Source organism: Capricornis sumatraensis, chromosome 5 (genome assembly GCF_032405125.1).
Source record: "Capricornis sumatraensis isolate serow.1 chromosome 5, serow.2, whole genome shotgun sequence".
NCBI lineage: Eukaryota > Metazoa > Chordata > Mammalia > Artiodactyla > Bovidae > Capricornis > Capricornis sumatraensis.
This window is the reverse complement of record NC_091073.1, coordinates 49,527,478-49,547,822: the sequence shown is the minus strand read 5'-3', so window position 1 is coordinate 49,547,822 and position 20,345 is coordinate 49,527,478. Positions and strand designations below refer to the sequence as shown.

At 37.0% G+C, this 20,345-nt stretch overlaps 1 protein-coding gene across 2 annotated transcripts in view; it reads left to right on the top strand.

Annotated features, from left to right (window-relative positions):
* The window catches only part of RELN (reelin), a 536,845-nt gene extending 517,735 nt beyond the window's left edge, over positions 1–19,110 (top strand). Inside the window, exons 58-65 of one of the 2 annotated variants that reach the window (XM_068972810.1) lie at positions 727–800; positions 1,613–1,774; positions 2,506–2,663; positions 4,709–4,928; positions 6,392–6,589; positions 7,435–7,533; positions 12,093–12,098; positions 18,052–19,110. In XM_068972810.1, the coding sequence (XP_068828911.1) occupies positions 727–800; positions 1,613–1,774; positions 2,506–2,663; positions 4,709–4,928; positions 6,392–6,589; positions 7,435–7,533; positions 12,093–12,098; positions 18,052–18,148 (1,014 nt within the window). In that variant the 3' untranslated portion in view covers positions 18,149–19,110. The remainder of the gene's footprint in view (positions 1–726; positions 801–1,612; positions 1,775–2,505; positions 2,664–4,708; positions 4,929–6,391; positions 6,590–7,434; positions 7,534–12,092; positions 12,099–18,051) is intronic. The other variant, XM_068972809.1, reaches the window with a different exon arrangement.
* Positions 19,111–20,345: the final 1,235 nt, after the last annotated feature.

The following is a 20,345-nucleotide window of genomic DNA, read 5'->3' as shown; positions in this document are numbered from 1 at the left end:
ATGAAGCACCAAAGCATTTTATTTTTTTCTGGTTTCCATTTCCACTGCTGGAATACACTTTGTATTCTCTCTATGAAACCACAGTTATTTTATGAATAAGCATATAGTATGAAGTTTATAGCACCAGCCTTCCCTAGTGTCAGCACTGAAACAGGACTTGTTGATTGAGTAGATGATTAGAACTTAAATTTTAATCACCAAGTCTTTATAGCATTTATGCACTGTTGATGATTCAAGCATTTAATTGTATGTGATATGGAATACTTTTATCTACATGGAAATGGAAAAAGCTAGGAATAAATATTAAGTATTTAAAAATTACTATTTTTAATTACATATAAAAATGTAATGGTAGCATCAAGGAAGTTAGTGAATCAATGAAACTATCTTGAACCAGTGATACTTTGTTTCTTTCCATTAATTCTCCTAAAACTACTTTCCTTTTGACCAATTCATCTTCCCCAAATTTATAATTAGTATGTTATACTAATTAAGTAAATATAAATAGTAATTTTTAACCTTAATTCTCATCTCCTTGCAAAATGGTATGACTTATACAAAACTCAAAAGAACGCCTTCTTGGTGTCTGGCAGGCTGCTCTGTAAAAGCTTCTTCAAATACTTCTTGGTTACTTATCAGAGTCATAATGAAGAGAGATGGGAGTTCTCGTTAATGATAGGCATTATTTAATCTTGCTGATACATATCAATTATCTGCTTGTTTTAGATTGTGGTGGGTTGTGAAGCCACTTCTTGTGGTGACCTTCATTCCGTAATGTTGGAATACACTAAAGATGCAAGGTTTGTGAAATCACTTTTTACATTTCCTCCAAATGTGTATATACAGTTCAAATGGTTGTCTGTTTTTAAGACAACTGCTTATAGGGAAGCATTCTTATGTATTAGAAGTGGCAGTTAATTGCATGCATGTGAAAATGTTATTTGTATAAAATTCACAATGTATCTTATTTTCAATTTTTCCCTCAAACCAAGAAAAATCAATTTCATTCTAGGCTGCAGCCAACAAATTTTGTATTTTAAAGTAAGACTATATTTGTCCTCAAAGTAGAACTCTCTTTTATTTATGTTGCTTGTTTTCAACCAACCCTAATAAAAATATAAATCAATGAAAGATCTGATTATGCTTTAGCTAGAGTCACATCCCCTAAAGCATAGTAGCACTGTTGACTATAAGTCTGACTTAGCGCAATTGTCTCTTTAGGGTGTCTATAGGCCTGCCTCCCACCATCACTTTGAAAAATAAATTCTACTAATAAAGTTTGGGTAGACAGAGAATTTTGTCAGTCAACTCCAGGTATAGTTCTTGTAGTAATATCAGGGAGAAGAAGCCACTAGAGTCAGCTCTGTGCCTGCTATTATTTTATTTTGTCATCTGTAACTATGTTAATGTGCTTATGAAGAGTTAGGGTATATCTTATTTGAAATAATTTTCAATTTTTCTTTTTATTATATGTAATTATATATATGTATATATGAAATTTATATTAAAATTTCTTAATTTAACCCAATCATTAAGCATTACCTTGACATGAGACAGCTGTCTAATGCAGCCTCTGAAGAGCTGTCTAATGCAGCCTCTCTGGTTTCTGCAGGTCCGATTCCTGGCAGCTCGTTCAGACCCAATGCCTTCCTTCCTCTTCAAACAGCATCGGCTGCTCCCCCTTCCAGTTCCACGAAGCCACCATCTACAATGCTGTCAACAGCTCCAGCTGGAAGAGAATCACCATCCAGCTGCCTGATCATGTCTCCTCCAGGTAGGCTGCATACTTAGGTAAACTGTGTGGAATGTCCTGTGAGTCTCTGCAGAGCTCATGCAGTGACTCGACAGCAACTGATAAAAGGAGTCTAGACTTTTAGTTATAGCCCTAGTCCCCTCTCCCCTCATCTCCCCGCTCCTCTCTCTGCCCCATGCCCCTAAATGGCAACTCCATGTGCCCATAAGAAATAGGATTCTTCTTTGTAAATGATTCACAGACCTCAACTTTTCTTTTAATTAAATACCACAGCACACACCAATCTTAGTCACAGCCCCTAAGTGAAAAATGTCCCAAGACTTGTACTTGGCACCACAACTGCCCTAGTGTTCGATGCTCCCAGAGGCTCTGCTGTTCCCCCCAAAACCAGTGCCCACTGGGGTGTGCCAGGCTAATCAGGTTATACTGAGTTGCAGGGTAAATATAATGGAGCACAGTCTTCCTAGAGTAGCATTTATTTTCCCCAAAGATTTGCAAATGACGCACCACTGTAGGAAAAATGGATATGGGCTTATTATGGAATAGAACAGGAAATGCACATAAATTTTTGAGGAATTTTGGGGGTTTACTTCCAGAGTCTGAGGGGTACAAGTTCACTCACCTCTGCCAATTGGATGCTTCGGGGGAAAGTTTTAGAAGCCCTTTTCTTAGTAATAGCCCCTATCTCCAGAGACTAGAGGCTGGACACACCCATGGGCAACAAAAGCCTCCTGAATCCCTTCTGCTTTCAGTGCAACACAGTTCCGCTGGATCCAGAAGGGCGAAGAAACAGAGAAGCAGAGCTGGGCAATCGATCACGTGTACATTGGAGAGGCTTGCCCTAAGCTCTGCAGTGGGCACGGATACTGCACCACCGGTGCCGTCTGCATCTGCGATGAAAGTTTCCAAGGTCAGAATCCTGGTTTGTTGTTCTTGACCCAGGAGACAGTAGGGTTCTCCTCATCTCAACATGTGTGCAAAGGCCACCAGGGAATGGATAGAAACTCTGGCCTGAGGGATTTGAGATAGATGATGCACTCTTTGATCACAGACTTATTTACCTTGGGGATGAATTATGAAGGATAATTTTATGCTATGTTCCTTGAATTTTTTAAAATGCAGATTTTATCCACCCCCCTTGAATATTCTATAGTACCTTACATTCTCCAGCTTCCACATGACTCCCTGCCCCAGCCTCTACCTTCCACACTTGATTTTTGCTGTGGGCCTCTCTCCTTCCCTGCCTGGCTGCCTGTCCCCAGACACTGGACCAATATTCTTTCTTCCTCGGGCTCTCCCAGGGGCAGCAGCCCCTGGCCTCCCAAGATGGAGCTGACAATTCAAAATGTTCTGTTTCCCAGGTCTCTTCATCACATACACATACAGAAAAACCTTCATAACTCAAAAAATACATTTTTACTGCTTCAGTTTCTAGAGGCTGATGATGCGTTTGGGGCAAAGTATCTACTCAACTGCTGAGATCCCAGGAGGTTGCTCTGTCAGTCCTGTTTGAAAGCCTGCAGCCCTGCTTTCCTTTGATGAAATGTTTCTCACAGGTTTCAGCCTCTATGTTACAAAGTTCACTGTATCCAATTACTATTACACCCTCGGAGCCTAATTCTTGACAAAGAGCAATGCACACTAAATTTTTATACTGAACCCTTACATTGCCTTATGCTTTACTGTTTACACAAGTATCCCCCCATTCATTCAGCAGAGTCATTCAGTACTTATGATACCCACCCCCATAAATTAACTATGTTGAATGTCACCATTATCACTTTATAGGTAAAGAAATTGAGGGGAGCATAAGTGACTTCCCTAATAGTACATGTCGGAAAAAAGACCAGAACCCCAGGTAGTTCTTTCCAGTCAGTCTCTATGTCTCTCAGAGATGAGAGGTTTATCCAAAGAGGACCAGAATTAGCTTCTCCCAAGTGTACAATGCAAGAACCCATAGATTTGGATTCTGGAGTAGAATCTACTTAGCTTTCTTGATGGATGCTATTTCCTTGCCTCCAAATGAAATGAGTATGATAAATATAGACTGCTGCACATCTCTGATGTTAGAAATTCTTAGCCGCTGTCTTCTTCCCCTGGTCGTCTTATTGCTGAGTCCAGCTGGGTCTGTCCAAGTGTTAGCTAGAGAATTTGAACTGTTAGCCAAATGAACAACTCAGCTGTCTCACTAGGAGTCCTAGGTGTCTAGAATTTTCCCTTTTCTCTGATCCAGCAGAACTATGAGCTTTTGATTTTGAGTTATTTTAGACATTGAGAAAAGTTGTGCTTTTCAGTCAAGGAAAAATGTAGAGACATACACATTTGCTAAAGTAGTGCCTTCCTTAAATGCCTGTATTGCAGTTCTGTTATCTCTGAGAAACACTTCCAGTTTATTATCCCTGTATTTATTCCAGCTTCATTATGGAATATTTTATATGTACTCAGTATTATGCTAGGTATTACAATCCAACAATGAATAAAATATAGACTCTGTTCTCAAGAATCAACTATAAGAGCTAGAAGGAGAACAAGAACATGACTTCTTTCCTGCTATTTTCTTATCATGCTAGGGAAAAAGAAATTATGTTGCCTCTCATGCCAGGGTGACAGCTCCCTTCTAAGACCCATGGCTGGTAAACATGCGAGCCCAGCCAGACGCTGTGTTTTTTTTTTTGTCTGAACAATGGGCTTATACCAGTACTAAGTACATTAGCACCTACCTGTTTTAGTAAATATCAACTCAAAGATAATATGACTTTTCAGCAACATAAGCCAATAACTGCTGAAATAAAAGAGAAATATTTATCTCTAGGAATCTATATCTGCTTGGTATTTTGTCATTCTTACAGTAAATCTGACATTGATTGGATTAAATGTGAAATTGAATGCTTATTCATAATCTTTGGTGATTCTGCTTGTTCCAGCTAATCTGTGCAACTATTCATTTCCCTCTAGGCGATGACTGCTCTATTTTCAGTCATGACCTTCCCAGTTACATTAAAGATAATTTTGAGTCGGCAAGAGTCACTGAGGCAAACTGGGAAACTATTCAAGGTGGAGTGATAGGAAGTGGCTGTGGGCAGCTAGCACCCTATGCCCATGGGGACTCGCTCTATTTTAATGGCTGTCAGATAAGACAAGCTGCCACCAAACCTCTGGATCTCACTCGAGCAAGGTAATAAAACTCCTGTGTTGTAGTTCAGATACAGAATCAGTCACAAGCACATCACTGTCCATTGTTAGATATGATCATGAACTTCATGGCACGGGTGTCACTAAGTAGTAGAAACTTAATATCAGCTGAATTTGGTATGAGAAAGTATATGTTTTCACAACTCAGAATTATGATTTGCTTAAATTTAGTATAAAGTTACCTTGTGAGTGGTGGTAACATAGGCATAAGCTTAGAGAAATGGCCAAATATAAAAAACAGAGAAGTGTATCACAGTAACACAGTGCTATACGTCGGTTGTATGTCAATAAAGTTGAAAAGTAAATAATTGGTTATGAATAATCTATATAGATAATTTAATGTGGATCATATGCAAGGATGTAAATACAAATGTGAGTGTGAAGATTTATAGTAATGCAAGCTTATATAGTCCTATATTTAGCATATGTATCTACAAATGGAAATGGAAGATTGATGGTTGGATAGATGGGAACTTTTAAAAGTTCACACAGTTTAGGAACTGCATGCTAATGTAGAATAGAGAAGACAAAGGAAAAGAGACCCAGGAGGGTTGAATTTTCTTCCCCACCTGCCCTTCCAGCTCTGCACCTAAGCCAGAGAAAACACAGCTTTTTGTCTGCCGTAAGAGTAACTTTGCTTTAAATTGATTAGTGCATTTACAGGTTTAAGTCTAGCAGTTTATTTGACCACCTATTAATCACTCTGTTAATCACTCAGGAATTTTATTAATCACTTTAGGAATCTTATAAAGATAGATTTCCTATGTTTAAAAATTATATCTTCTAAGGGCAAGGATGCCTGTGAGAAGCACATCAAACACAACAGCAGACATAGTCCAGAGCCTGCATGTCTAACTCAGTTTTCCCTCTTCTCTGATCTCCAGACATCTTTTCCTAAAATAAACATGATTTATCCTTGTCCAGATTCTGTTCAGCTTGAAGCTCCTTATAAAAAGCATATAGCACAGAGACACAGTTCTTGAGTCACTAGCCTATTGTGTTCCCCCTTTGCCTGGCCAAAAAATAAAGCCATTCTTTCCTTCTCCACCGTAAAAAGCATATAGAGTAAATAGTATGGCTTTATTTCTTGTCTTTTCCATGTCCTCAGCTGCCTATTTGGCTGATATCACCTTGCAGAAAACAGAAGGTGTTTCAGGAGAAATGTTCAAACAAGATTTCTAACATCAAAGGAAGGAAGAAAAAAGATCTTTGAAAGTCAGAATTTTCTCTGTGTAGAACACCTTCCAAGCTTATGATGTAAAAGATAGTAAAATAAATTTTATTTATGTGACATAGTCATAAGACTGGATGCTTCTATTTTTACCATATTATGAACTTGAAAATTTCAGCACTTAGAAACAAGATTTTAAAAAATAAAGTATAACTCCTTGAATACTACCTGACTTTTGTTTAAAAATGAATTCTCCTGTGTTTTGTTATTTTCAGCAAAATCATGTTTGTTTTGCAAATTGGGAGCACATCACAGACAGACAGCTGCAACAGTGACCTGAGTGGCCCCCACGCCGTGGACAAGGCCGTGCTGCTGCAGTACAGCGTCAACAATGGGATCACCTGGCATGTCATCGCACAGCACCAGCCAAAGGACTTCACCCAGGCTCAGAGGGTGTCCTATAACGTCCCCCTGTAAGTGCCCAGAAAGGAAAATCAACAGTGTGTGATGAAGTTATATGAACAAACACCACAAAGTCAGTGGTGGCAGAACCAAGACTGACTAATCCAGATCCCCAAAGTTGTGGTACTATTTCCTGTTGGGACAACTGACAAAACTTGGAGCCAAGAATAAGAGCAAGAGGGAACAGAGAAAAACAATTAAATACCAAGGTGCTTTGTGCATATTTCCCTCCCAGTAATGTGTTTCTAGTCCTTTAGAAGACAACATTTTAAATCTCCTTCTGGGTACACTGGTTTGAGAATTTGCTGAGGATAGGTAGGTTTGTCAGTTTTGCCTGGCATGGTACCCTAGTGTCTAGCATCTAACCCATCACACAGAAGGTACATCCCATTTGTTGACTGAAGATGCAGCTCTTCCAGGTCCTAGTGGAACAAGGGGAAGAAATGAGAGAAATGTAGAAGGATTGTAAATCCTTGAGTAGCCAATAAAATGTGATGCTGCTTAGAAGAATACTGTGACCTAAGCAAATCTAAATTCCATACCCAAAGTTCTGTTGATTTAGAGTAGCCTATTGTACTTATTGGACTTCCCTGGTGGCTCAGATGGTAAAGCGTCTGTCTACAATGTGGGAGACCCAGGTTTGAGCCCTGGGTTGGGAAGATCCTCTGGAGAAGGAAATGGCAATCCACTCCAGTACTATTGCCTGGAAAATCCCACGGACAGAGGAGCCTGGTAGGCTACAGTCTATGGGGTCGCAAAGAGTCGGACACGACTGAGCAAAGGAGTGCATGTATTGTATTTACCAGAAAGTTCTCTCTTATCTAGTGTTTGACCTGTCTTCTTATCTGTAACCTAGGGAGGCACGGATGAAAGGAGTTTTATTGCGCTGGTGGCAGCCACGCCACAATGGAACAGGTCATGATCAATGGGCTTTGGACCATGTGGAGGTCGTGCTGTGAGTATCTGATACATAATATCTCATGTCCATTTCAGAAAGGTTTGAAATTCCTTTGATATGGCATGCTCCTTAATTGTTCCTGATGAGAAACCCCCACAGGATCACTTTGGCTTCCACTCTTCCACAACTACAAACTATAGCTCTAGTCAACAAGTGATATTACAAGGCCCCGAGTATAACTTAATGTACCTTAGAAAACTTCAGTAAATAACAGTTTATATAACAGTTTGACAATATTAGTTCAATGGGATTGAACGGAAGTCTCCAGGTAAATGGGATCAGTGCCTTCGTGAAGTCTGGGTTGCCTTATAAAATGGAATGACATCCTGAAAAGAAAAAGGATCTGTGCTGGTCGATGTGCAGAGAATCACTAGTTCATGTGCCTGATTACAAACACCTATCCAAGCCACAGATGCCCGGGGCATTCTTCCATTTAGTGACATGGTCAAAACCAGAACAAAGAATTTGGTTTCAGATTCCTCATGATTTTAATCCCAGCACCTAAGAAGTCATGGGTGCCCCCTCCATGGTTTCTCCCATAGAATAAGGTTGTCAGCACTCTCAACTAGCTGGGTTGACTGTTCCACAGAGATGACTTGCTTTTTTTCTAACAATCTAGTTCCTGTAGAACTGGAATGCTTATGTCTCGGCGGGTTCGGACTGATGGCTCCAAGTGGTTGGCAAGGAGAGGCGAATCTTCTCGGTAGATAGGTTCAAATGTTCATTCTTTTTACCAAATAGAAAATGAAATCAGCCCTTTGGCTGATTTCAGTCATTTTGAAAGCAAATTTAAATGATTAATTGGTAGGAAACCTACCAGATTTGTTTTCTTTCAATCATAGCCATGAGCTGAATTTTTCAGTCTTGAGTTAGTCCTTGTCCTAGTTTTCACTGAGGCACCTGCTTGCATGGCATCCATATCAACCCCCAGATCCAAGAGCAACCCAGTCCCTACACAAGCTCCCACTGTGCGCTCTGCTGCTTTGGACCACTTGCTGGGCTCTGCCTCCATAAGAGAAGGTTGATGTTTATAGTAACAGTCCAGACTCAGTTGACTCCATATAATGAGGCTGATGTTTCACAGATTTTGATCTCCTCAGACTGCATTATGCCAGGAGATTAGGCTAAGCTGGGCTCTAAAATGAATGATTTTTGGTAAGGTCAGAGAGAGCAAGATATCCAGACAGACCAAAAACCAACCCTACATCCATTCTTCCCTGGCTACTTTCCTTTCAAAGGAGTGCTTCTCAATCTGATTGAACATGAGATACACTTAAGAGCTTTTGGAAGCATCAACATGTGTCCCAATGCCCATACCCATCCCTATGGACAGTGTGATTTCCACTGATCTGCAGTGAGACCTGAGCATCAGTCTTTTTTAAAAGCACCTCAGTTCATTCTAATAAACTGTTTGAGAATCAGATTTAGAATTAGTAACTAGTTTTTATCTTTCAAGTCTCTCTCTCAGACAGTTTACATTAATGGAGCTTCCTATCCCTCACAAAGCATTACCAACTTTTATGAAAAGTTCAAAATTTGACAGTCCTCAATAGAAGGCAGGGTGCTAATACTGACCTTGGGTAGATGTAACAAATCTCACATGTCATGTGTTTGAATAGATATTTCTTCTCCTCCCACCCAGCCGAGCAATTGCAATTATCCATTTCAGATTTCAAAGGCTTATCATCACCACAGTTCCTTCCCACAGAATAAAATTAAAGAATAAGTGGGTCAGAAGTACAAATACACTCCCTGGTATGAAATAACCCCTTCACAACTTGGGAGTCAAACGGAGGTGACCTGCTGCCTCAAAGGTTCACATCATACAGTTCCCAAGGGAACCTTCTGGTATACCTGGCATTGGTATTAATTTTTATAAGCAGCTGCCAGCTTCATGATATTCTTGTGATATTATTGCAAGAATCAACCTAGTGTTTCTGGTATTTTTTCTGGAGCAATAATCTGCATTTGTAAAGACTTTACTTTTATTCCGTCTCCAGAATTTTAGTACTTTGAAGAATTTATCACTTACCAGCCACCTGTCTGCTCTCACTCTGTATGATTTTCTCAGAGTCTCAGGGAACTAAAACATTCTGAATGCGAAAAGGTCATTGCCTCACATGCAGAGTATTACATGACTTGAGTTTTATTCAGAGTCTTCTTTTCAGTGAATGATTTTAAATTATAACTTTATACATGCAACCATAAAATTTTACATATTGATAAACATATGTATACATTATTATATGTTAAAATTTGTTAAAACTAAAGGAGTTAGTTTGTTTTCCTTCTTTTTTGGAAGGAAGAAATATTTCATAAAGTTGAGTTTAATCAATAAGTTGTTTTAAAAATACCATACAAAGAAATTATCTTTTCAGAACTATATTTTTGATTTTTTGCTTTTGTATTAGGATTTAATATGTCCATGCCACTGTATTCTTTTAAACTACATCTTTTCAGAAGAGTCACAAAAAATTTTAAGGCATTTGTTGGTCAATATGCCTTCCATAGCTCTACATAATTTATTTTAATTCATTCATTTAATGAGCTTAAAATTAAAGTTCCAGATAATTCAGAAAAATAAAATAATTTTTCCAAGTGTCTTTCAAGCAGATAAAACACAAAGAAACCAGCCAAGGTTCATGTCACAGTTCACAAATATTACTAATTATATCTTTGCTGCAGCGGATGTATATTTAGAAATAGGTGAAATACTCCCATAAAACCCTATTAAATTCAAAATCTCATCCTAATTAATTATACTTATGTATAATAACAGTTATATAAACTAAGATTGTTGGTTTTTTAAGTGTGGCAGGAACAGGAGGCTGAGGTGCATACCTAGAGATACAAGCCCTACCTTATTGAAAACTACAAATAGGGCAACTGATATGGTTTTTGCAACCAATGGTTGGAGGTATACATTTTTAGAATGTATTTTCTTTTCTGAGTAAAGACTGGCCCTAATATAGCTTTATTACCATAGTTTAGCTCTTTTGCATGTGCACTAAGGACACATGCTAAAAACTCTGAGAAAGAAAACCTGTGATCATGCATGGTATCTTGAGTCTATCCTAAGTACTGCCCATATTAGTGAGAAGATACATGAGTTTGATGAGAAAAAAAAAAATGTAGCACTTTTGAAAATATTTCAAGGTTTAGGAGTGCATCCTAAATGAACAAGATACAGAACATATTTTTAATTTAATAGTTTAATTCTAAAATACTCCATCCAGAAGGATTTGAGTTTCATAAATATGGATATACAGAATAAGCCCCACACCATAAAGATAAAAACTACCGTTTTGGCATTTAACAAAACTTATGCCTTTTGCTTGTTTGAGAGTGTAATCTCCCCACTCTGATGATTTTTTCAATAAAACCTGTACATGAAAAGCACTTCATGATGATTAGCCCTTGCTAATCTGCCACAGAGCAGATGAACCGAATTGACAGATCACTTTTTCCCAGCCTCACTAGCTTACAAAAAGTCCTCATCTGTAAAGTCTGAGTGATGCAGTGTAACACAGTCATTGACAATCAAGTGTCAGAAACCTAATTTCTCTGAATTCATTGGCTAGTGTAGAATATTTGTTTTTCCGTAAATGTTTGTGAATACATTTGGGCAGATCCCTCACAAGATCCATGCTGGTGGGGTCTTCTTAGGATAAAAGAGAATCTTTTTTTTAACCTTTGTTGCCAGGGCACTCGTCTTTCTATCCTAAGAATCTCCCTCACCCAACTATGCATTTCATTCACACATCACATTTCCTGTGTATGTGTCTTAAGTCACAACCTGTCATGTGTATGATGAAGCAGGCTGATTTTTGCATGTGTACCTTGAAAGTAAACTACTCAGTAAAGAGTCAGCCTTTGTGAACTGAGTTACCAAAAAAGTGAATTATCACCACATTTGCTGAGACTTGAAAACCAATATGTTGCTAACTATGGTCTTAAAAGCATTTATCAGATTTTAATAATATGAGTTCCATCATGGCCATTCCCTCATGCTATTCATTATCAAGATACTGTCATATTTTTGGCACAAATGATTTATGGAGAATAATGTATTACATTTGTTGCAAAGCATATTTATCCTTCCTTAAATTTGATTGTGTTATTTGATATACAGGACTTACTATTTCTAAAAGCCCATTCCTTAATATATTCAGGAATAAGTATCTTCTAAAATGTAAATAATTGAAAAATCAAATAATAACATTTATGGTAGTTATTAAACTGTTACTTTCATATTTATGCTTTATATGCAACATTTATGCCAAATGTAGTACTGTAGCTACATGTACTTTGACACATATGGTTATGAGCAAATATTGCATGTTGCATTACATAGAAAAGTTAAATATATGTATATACTAGGTATAGAAGAATAAGGAATAACTTCTTTAATTTTTATTTTCAAAAGAGATGAAAAATCGTATATTGCATCTAAACCTGATCAGACTTTTATGACTAATCACAGTGCTGCATGTGTTGAAAGGCATTTTTTAACTTGTGTTATATTTCATTATTTGCTGTCATTGGTTTTCCACTAGAGTAAGGTAAGTCCTCTTACTAATTTTGGGGAACTATTTACTAAGTTTCGTTGTTATTACCTATGTTAACTGAGAAATTTTGTGGAAGACCTTTGCAATGAAAAAAAAACTGTGAAAGCAAAGTTATATGTAATATTGAGAAATACTAGAACACTTGAAACCTGTATCATGTAAACTTGGTGTTCAGCCAAATTGTAGTAATTCTCTAATGTATACAAACAGCATAGACCAGAGTGCCAATCAGCATGCCTTCATTGGACTGCTTGATTCTGTGCCTGGGATTTTCCTAGACGTTCTCAAAATATGAACAGCTTATAAGTTTGTTATGAGAGGAAAATGAAAATAGAAATGTGTGCACAAGAGCTATGGGCTCTGATTAAATGTGGTGTTTTTCAAAAGATCTCTTGTGCTAGAGATGATTGAGAATGCCTGGACTTCTCAAATCTATTCTGTTAATAAATGAACCAGCAAAAGGGAGTGGATTTATTCATAATATTTGTGAGTTCTAGATCCTATCCTTAGGATCTAGAAAAGGATTGGCCTTTTAGAATACGTATCTCCATTTGCTCTCTAATAGGGATACTTTAAAACTTAGGAAAGAAAGTATACTTAGGTAAGACTGGTATCCTTAGGTAAGACTTAGATATCCTTAGGTAAGACTTCTTTAACATATGTTTACATTTGGAGATACTTTAAACCTAGGTAAGAAGGTAAAATGGTTATTGTTTGTTAAACATATGCATATTCTGCTAGAAGTTTCATTTCCCCAAAGTACATAATATCAGATACTATTCTCAGCCCCATTCAGTAGGGAAAAGAAAAATGAAGTGCTCTACATTTGTGAGATATGTGAGCCCACACTTACTTACATATATCCTTCCTGAAAATGCAAGGCCTTGAAAGTAAAATGTACAGCATTTTCTCTGCAGGGCAGTTTAATTGATTAATTTCAGTGGCAGTTTCCCATCTTACAGTCATCAGTATTTCTCTGAAAAATAATGGCAGTCACTGGATTCTTATTTTTGCATTGATATAAAGCATTACTTATCATATCATAAGTTTTGATGAAAAATTAATTACTTAACAGTAAAAATAACTAAATTTCTATGCACTCACATTACTTTTATCAAGTCTCCACCTTCCCCATTTCCTTTAGAATCAACAACAAATCACTTAATTTTTTATAATGATAAATAACTTAAGATAGTGGCTCCAGTGAAGAATACAAGGTTAACAGTCACTAGTTCTTGAAAAAATTTGCAATATCTGTATTTCCTATGAGGGAAGCATTTTATTATTCCATATGCTATTTAAAGTCCCTAAACTCCCACAGCAATAATGGAAATTTAAGTTAGCATTTCCAAGAGGTCATTGATCACTCTCCCTTCTTTCAGTGGCTTCCTCAAAATAGAAATTTTTAAATGGACCTAGTTCTATTCAATCAAGCAAATTGATAAGTCAAGAACCATAGTTGATATGCCTTGGAATGAATATTACCTGCTTTCACTGGAATTGTAATAAAATACTTTCTCATATTAATACTATTGCAGTGAAGAAATAAATCCTTAAAATTCCATCACACCTATAATTATTTTGGTTATAAGTTTATAACTAGTTTATCTATAACTATACATCTATATTGGAGAAGGAAATGGCAACCCACTCCAGTATTCTTGCCAGGAGAATCCCCACGGACAGAGGAGCATGGCAGGCTACAGTCCATGGGGCCGCAAGAGCTGAACATGACTTAAGCAACTAAACCACCACATACATCTATATGTATCAAAACCAAAAATAGGGTCCCAGATCTGCTCCACAAAAAAAAGATAAGACATAATAAGCATGACATCTTTCAACTGGTTTAAAATTCTTCTAATGTCCAGTCTCATAAATTAGATATTCTAGAAACTACAAGTGTTTAGTAACCATGTGAGTTTATTAATGGTCCTTGAAGCAGGCAGCACTTTGGTATAGCTTCCCATGATGCTTGGTTTTCAAAAGCTTATGAACTGGAAAAAATCTACTTTTGTTAGATTCCATCCTGTCACCAGAGATACTTATGTTTTATGTAACAAAATTTTTCCAGTGTGCTTTGAAAATGTGGCCATTTCTAATGTGACTACAAAACATTAGCCATCTATAACAAACATCTATTGCAAATGCTGAATGCATATCAACATTTGCAGTGATCTAAAGATATGTTATGGATATATACATTTATTCAAAATTAAAGGATATCCACTGAAGCAAAATGCCTCCTAAAGTAAATATAAGCTCCCAAGCTGGATCTATTATCAAGGTATTAAAGATCTGCAACCTGTTAATATTTATTTTCTCACTCATAAAAAATGAAGCAGGCTTCCCTGGTGGCTCAGCTGTGAAGAATCCACTTGCAATGCAGGAGACATGGGTTGGATCCCTGGGTTGGAAAGATCTCCTGGAGAAGGGAATGGCAACTCACTCTAGTATTCTTGCCTGGGAAATCCCATAGGTAGAGGAGCCTGGAGGGTTACACAGTCCGTGAGGTCACAGAGTTGAACACGAGTTAGCAACTAAAAACAAACAACATAAAAATGTAGAATTTAAATCGGTCCATAATTAGTTATGTGGAGAAGTTGCTTTGAAGCCACACATGCACATCAACTTTTGTTCAAATGAAATGTTCCTGTGTTCCCACATACTGAGGTCACTTTCCCATCAGTTTAGGTTGCATTGAGATAACTGAATATCCTAAGTGTTCTGAGTTTATCTTTTTTTCTTGTAAGATATTTTAACTATTTTAAATTTTCTGTGAGTACCTTATATCATTAAATGTGTTTACAACAGAATAATTTTCATTGCTTTAACTTTGCAATTATTCCTTATAGTTAAAGAGTAATGATTTACAACAGGAATCCAATCAGTAAGTCACCAAAAGTTCAACAAACATGCCATGACCACTCAGGGGTCAGGCAGGAGGCTCAGTGCTATGGTACGGGGGTGGGGGGAGTGGGGCACACCTACTACACCCAGAGAAGTTTAGTCAAGGGGAGCCAAGATATGAACATGAGTCATCTCCATGCAAAGCACAAAAGGAACAGTATGAGGATTCAAAGTAGGGGTGGAAACCTACTGGCAGGGGTGAGCAATAAAAAAAAAAAATGTAATACTTGCAAAATAAGTAGAAATTTAGGAAGCTGGTTTGAAGATTATCCAGTAAGGCAGGTGGAAGTGACTCAAGGTGAGTTTGAATAGAGATGTCTGTAAAGTACAATAGATGAAAGGACTTAAAAAAGAGTAAAATGACATGTGTGGAGGACTTAAAATAGCTGGCAAAGTTGACTTAGATAAAAGGCTTAGGAATCCTTTTTAACAAGATTAAATCAATGTTTGATGGAGGAGCCTGGTAGGCTACAGTCCATGGGGTCACAAAGAGTCAGACATGACTGAGCAGCTTTTCCTTCTTTCTTTCCACATTACACAAATTTCTTTGCAATTACACATTCAGTGATACTATCTTGGTATTTATGGTTTCTCTTCAGTGGTGTTTCCTTCATAAGCAGAAAGGATGAGGAGGCTAGCTTAGGGGACCACTGTAATATAATAGCTCAGGGAAGTTCAGGGAAAGAGCACTCATGAAGTGTCCTAGGATGCTGGCAGGAAGATAGCTAGTTCCGGGTTAATCTTCTGTAACTAAAGAGGTGAGAGGATTCTTTCTCCTGACACTTGATTAGTTCAATACATTAGGTCATTGTTCTTTTTTTATAACTAGACTTCACATAGGTAGCAAGTAGTACTTCTCACCACTAATAAATAATATATACATTTATTTCCTCCTTCAACTGTGACATTGAAACTGGTCAACTTGATTGATACATATAATATTAACACACCAGGGGAATGGGGAGGACAGTCAAGCTATCTGAAAACAAAACCAGATTGTTTTTTCTTTTTCTCTATAATGTCTTCAGAGTATATTTTGTTTCCATTCTATCACTTCTAACAATTCCATAGGATAGAAATCCAGGGTGCAAGTTATTATCATTTTATTTTGTAAACCATAGATCAATGCAATGTCTTGTTATCAAGTTTTAGCACAAATGCTATTACTTTTTGATCAAGTATATCTGATAAAATTCACTTTATATATTTTTCTTTGAGAGATTTTATTATAAATTTTATTTTCTAATGATGTAACATCTATAAAATCCTCATTTTAAAGGTTTCTGTATATTACAAATGTTAGTATAATATCTAGGTAAAACAGTTATTTTACATCTTTGCATATTTTATTTTACATGTTTTACATCTGGTCTGTTGAGCAGAAGAATACACTGCTCAGTGCGAAATTACTCTTTCCTTCCTCTGTAACCCAATGCAAATTCAAATCATATTTACCTTCATGGTGAAATCACATCACATGACATTATCCTGCTCCATGCACATTTTAGATGGTGCAGTGGTAAAGAATCCAACAGCAATGCAGGAGAAACAGGAGACGAGGGTTCAATCCCTGAGTCAGGAAGATCCCCTGGAGGAGGAAATGGCAACCCACTCCAGTATTCCTGCCTAGAAAATTCCATGGACAGAGGACCCTGGCAGGCTACAATTCATGGAGTAGCAAAGAATTGGACATAACTGAGCACACAAACAAGGAAGAAAAGACTTTAAGACAAGACAGCATTCAAGAGATTGAGTGAATTTGGAAAATACTAAAAGGCTCACTCTTAAAAAACACGTTTTGATGCTATATGGAAACATGTTGTCACTCCGGTCCATGTGTGAAAGGAGTCTGATTCTTTTCAATGATCTTATGGATAAGTATCCTTCTTAAATTACATTTTCCATATCAGAACTTTAACAGCTATCTCTGCCAGTATCATGCATATTTTTACAGGTTCCTAAAATTCATTTTCAGAATTTTTATCAGCTTGACCTTGAGTATGTATGTATGAATGTGTGTGTATATACATGAGGGGGATATGTGCACATAGTTTTACATCTCGGAGAAGGCAATGGCACCCCACTCCAGTACTCTTGCCTGGAAAATCCCATGGACGGAGGAGCCTGGTAGGCTGCAGTCCATGGGGTCGCTAGAAGTCGGATACAACTGAGCGACTTCAGTTTTACTTTTCACTTTCATGCATTGGAGAAGGAAATGGCAACCCACTCCAGTGTTCTTGCCTGGAGAATCCCAGGGACGGGGGAGCCTGGTGTGCTGCCGTCTCTGGGGTTGCACAGAGTCGGACACAACTGAGTCGACTTAGCAGTAGCAGCAGTAGTTTTACGTATATACATTCACTTACACTTTCTATTTTATTATCTTTTTTTCAGTAGGGTGTCTCCTTCATAAGGCCATGTTCATAGAATATGACCCCAGTTGCTTATTGTTTGAGGAAGGCAGCAAAATCTGATATTCTGAGAAAAAAAATTGCTTCTTCATTTTGCCCCTGAGACCGCAGGAAATAGGAAGATCAAGCTGATTCCGAAAAGAAGTTTGTTTTTCCTTTGTTTTTGTTTCTCAAGCTTTAAATGGCAATGGTTGCTGGAAGAATCAAATTGTCCTTCCTACTTGTTAAAGATGTATGTAAATAAGGTAATAGGCATAGTATACACTTTATCTCAGATTAATTCCATTCAAGTCAGCCTTTTCAGAAAGAGTTCGAGAATAAAATTAAAAATCCAAAAACAGTTGCAGTCCACTTTTGCAATTAATCAAGAGAATTTACCATTTGTTCTGGTTCAGAACTCACTCATGAAAAGAACGGGATTTCTTCAAGGCCAAAGGCAGTGAATGCAGTTGTCAACCTTTAGTTCTTCTGTCCTGGGGTGGTAATGTTAGCATGGCCTATAAACCCTGAGAATTTTCCAAAAAATAGCAGGGTAACTTAGGACGTAGACTAGATTGTGCTTTCAGTGATGGAACTTACATGCTCTTTCTTTTTTCCCTCCCTGCTTCTATCCCTTCTGATTTTAACAGCACTCGCAAACAAAATTACATGATGAATTTTTCACGACAACATGGGCTCAGGCACTTCTACAACAGAAGACGAAGGTCACTTAGACGATACCCATGAAGAATCAAAAAGTTTATTTTTCCTTCCAATATGTGATGTGTTGTTTCGCATTCTTTTAAATCTCGCACTGCATCTGATATCAGGAAACTTCTGTGAAGGACTTAGTGATTCACTGAAAGCCCTTCTCAAGACCAAGTGTATACCACTTTCCCACACTGTGAACTAATGACAAGTGACTTATTTCTCATAAGTAAATGTCTTCATGTTGATGTATCCGTGCAAATTGTGATCTGTTGTAATATCAGTTACAGTAGCAGTATTAAAAATAAGAAATAGTTTAACAGAAAAAAAAAGTTTAAGAGATTTTATGTTTAAAATGGCATTTAGTACAGTATTTAACATTCTTGGTCACAAAGCTATTTAAGTGGACTGTATTTCAGCTATGTATCATGTTTTATATGATTAAATTATCATTGTTGGTTCTTTATGTATTCTCTTCTACAATATAACACATTGACACTGTATTTACTTACTATGTTGCAATATTTTTTGCTGCTGAATTTCAGGCTACTTATATTCTACAGAAAATTCATTGAAATACCTACTCACGAAGATAGTTGTAAAGAATTGTATCTCCTTTAATATACCCCTCGAAATGTATGTTGGTTTAGTGTTGTTTGTGGATAAGAAAAATGCTTGACCGTGAAATATTTTCTACTTAAAAAAATTGTGGATGAAAACCCTATCTCCCACAAAGGAGTTCCCATTTCCTTGTCTAAAAGATACTTTTAAAGTGTTCTGTGGCTGATTTACTAACAGTAAGTGCCATTTTGTGTCTGTGATAACAGAGTGATTTGTAAAACAGTGGATGTTTTCATTGTGTTCTCTTTCTGGACTGTTTTTCCTGCGGGTCATATTCATACCTTCTGATGAAGTTGTACCAACACCAGCAACGTTATAATGGCCCTGTAGCCCTGAACTCTCTATTAACGTAACAAAAAGGTTGCACTCTAGGGTGAACCAAGCTAAAAGTCCATGCTTAAATAAAAATTATGTTCAAAAACCATTTGAAGTTCATTTGTTATTTGCTGTTTGTGTCTTTATTTGTTGTTTGTGTGTAGGATTTGTAAGTCTGGGCAGGTTTGGAAAGAACAGTGTCAGATATATTTTCTGGTTTTTTATTGTTCTGTCGTTGATAATAGCCATTATGAAGCCATGCTTTTCAATGTAGCCATTTGGGTTTTTCCTATTATTCACTCTGCAGTCACGCCAAGAAAAGTCAGTAAAGAATTCTGAAAATTATTTAACTCCTGAGAATTTTGTTAGCTGCTGACATAATGCCTAGCTCGTAAGTACTCATGCATTCATTCAGCAAATATCTATTAAGTGCTTGTTATGTGACAGTGTTGAAGATTAAAAATGCTGACAGACGTTTTCCTTGCTTGTTTTTAACATCTACAAAATAATAAATGTTAATTTTGTTGTATTTGTTGGTTTTCCAGAGGGTTAAAAATACATATATCTAGGTAAGAAAGCATTGAATGGCAGTAGTATTTCTCATTGAATAGGGAAACAATAGGGATGATCTTGCTGAGAAGTTTAGTTAAATTTTATTCTGAGTCTAGTATCAAATCCATTGTGAATCATTTCCTTGAAGACATAAAGGCCTTTTTTCTACTTAATGTAACATATGACACTTCGTATAATTTGGTGCATATGTGGTCCATAAATATTTATAACTATTGTTCTTAATTGTTGATTCTTCTTTTTTCACAAATTGTCAGATGATGGTTCACCATTTGGTAGTATTTTGTTTCATTTTTTCACTGATATAAGAGGTTGAATTTTTCCCAAAGCCTTATCTTTGCAAGTAATTTATGTGTGCCATAGACCTATCCCCTGACTGATGAGATATTTACAATGCCCTCATCCATGAGTCTTACCCTCAGAACAGGATTGGAACTCCCCACCAATTCATCTCAAAGTTTAATAGCATACGTTGGGACTTACGTCTGTTGATTTATTTAATTTGAAAATATAGTTCAAGTAGGAATTCAAGTAGCGTGGACTCAACTGACTTATCTTGCTGAAGGAAACAAAGTTTAGTAACAGATAAAAATATACATCTTTATGACCAAGTTTCCATGATTTCTACACAGTTGTTTCTTATTCATCGCACATTTTAATGTAAACTACACTCCAATCTAATCTAGTCAACATCACTTGTATTTTACCTTTTACCTAAAAAAAATAACAT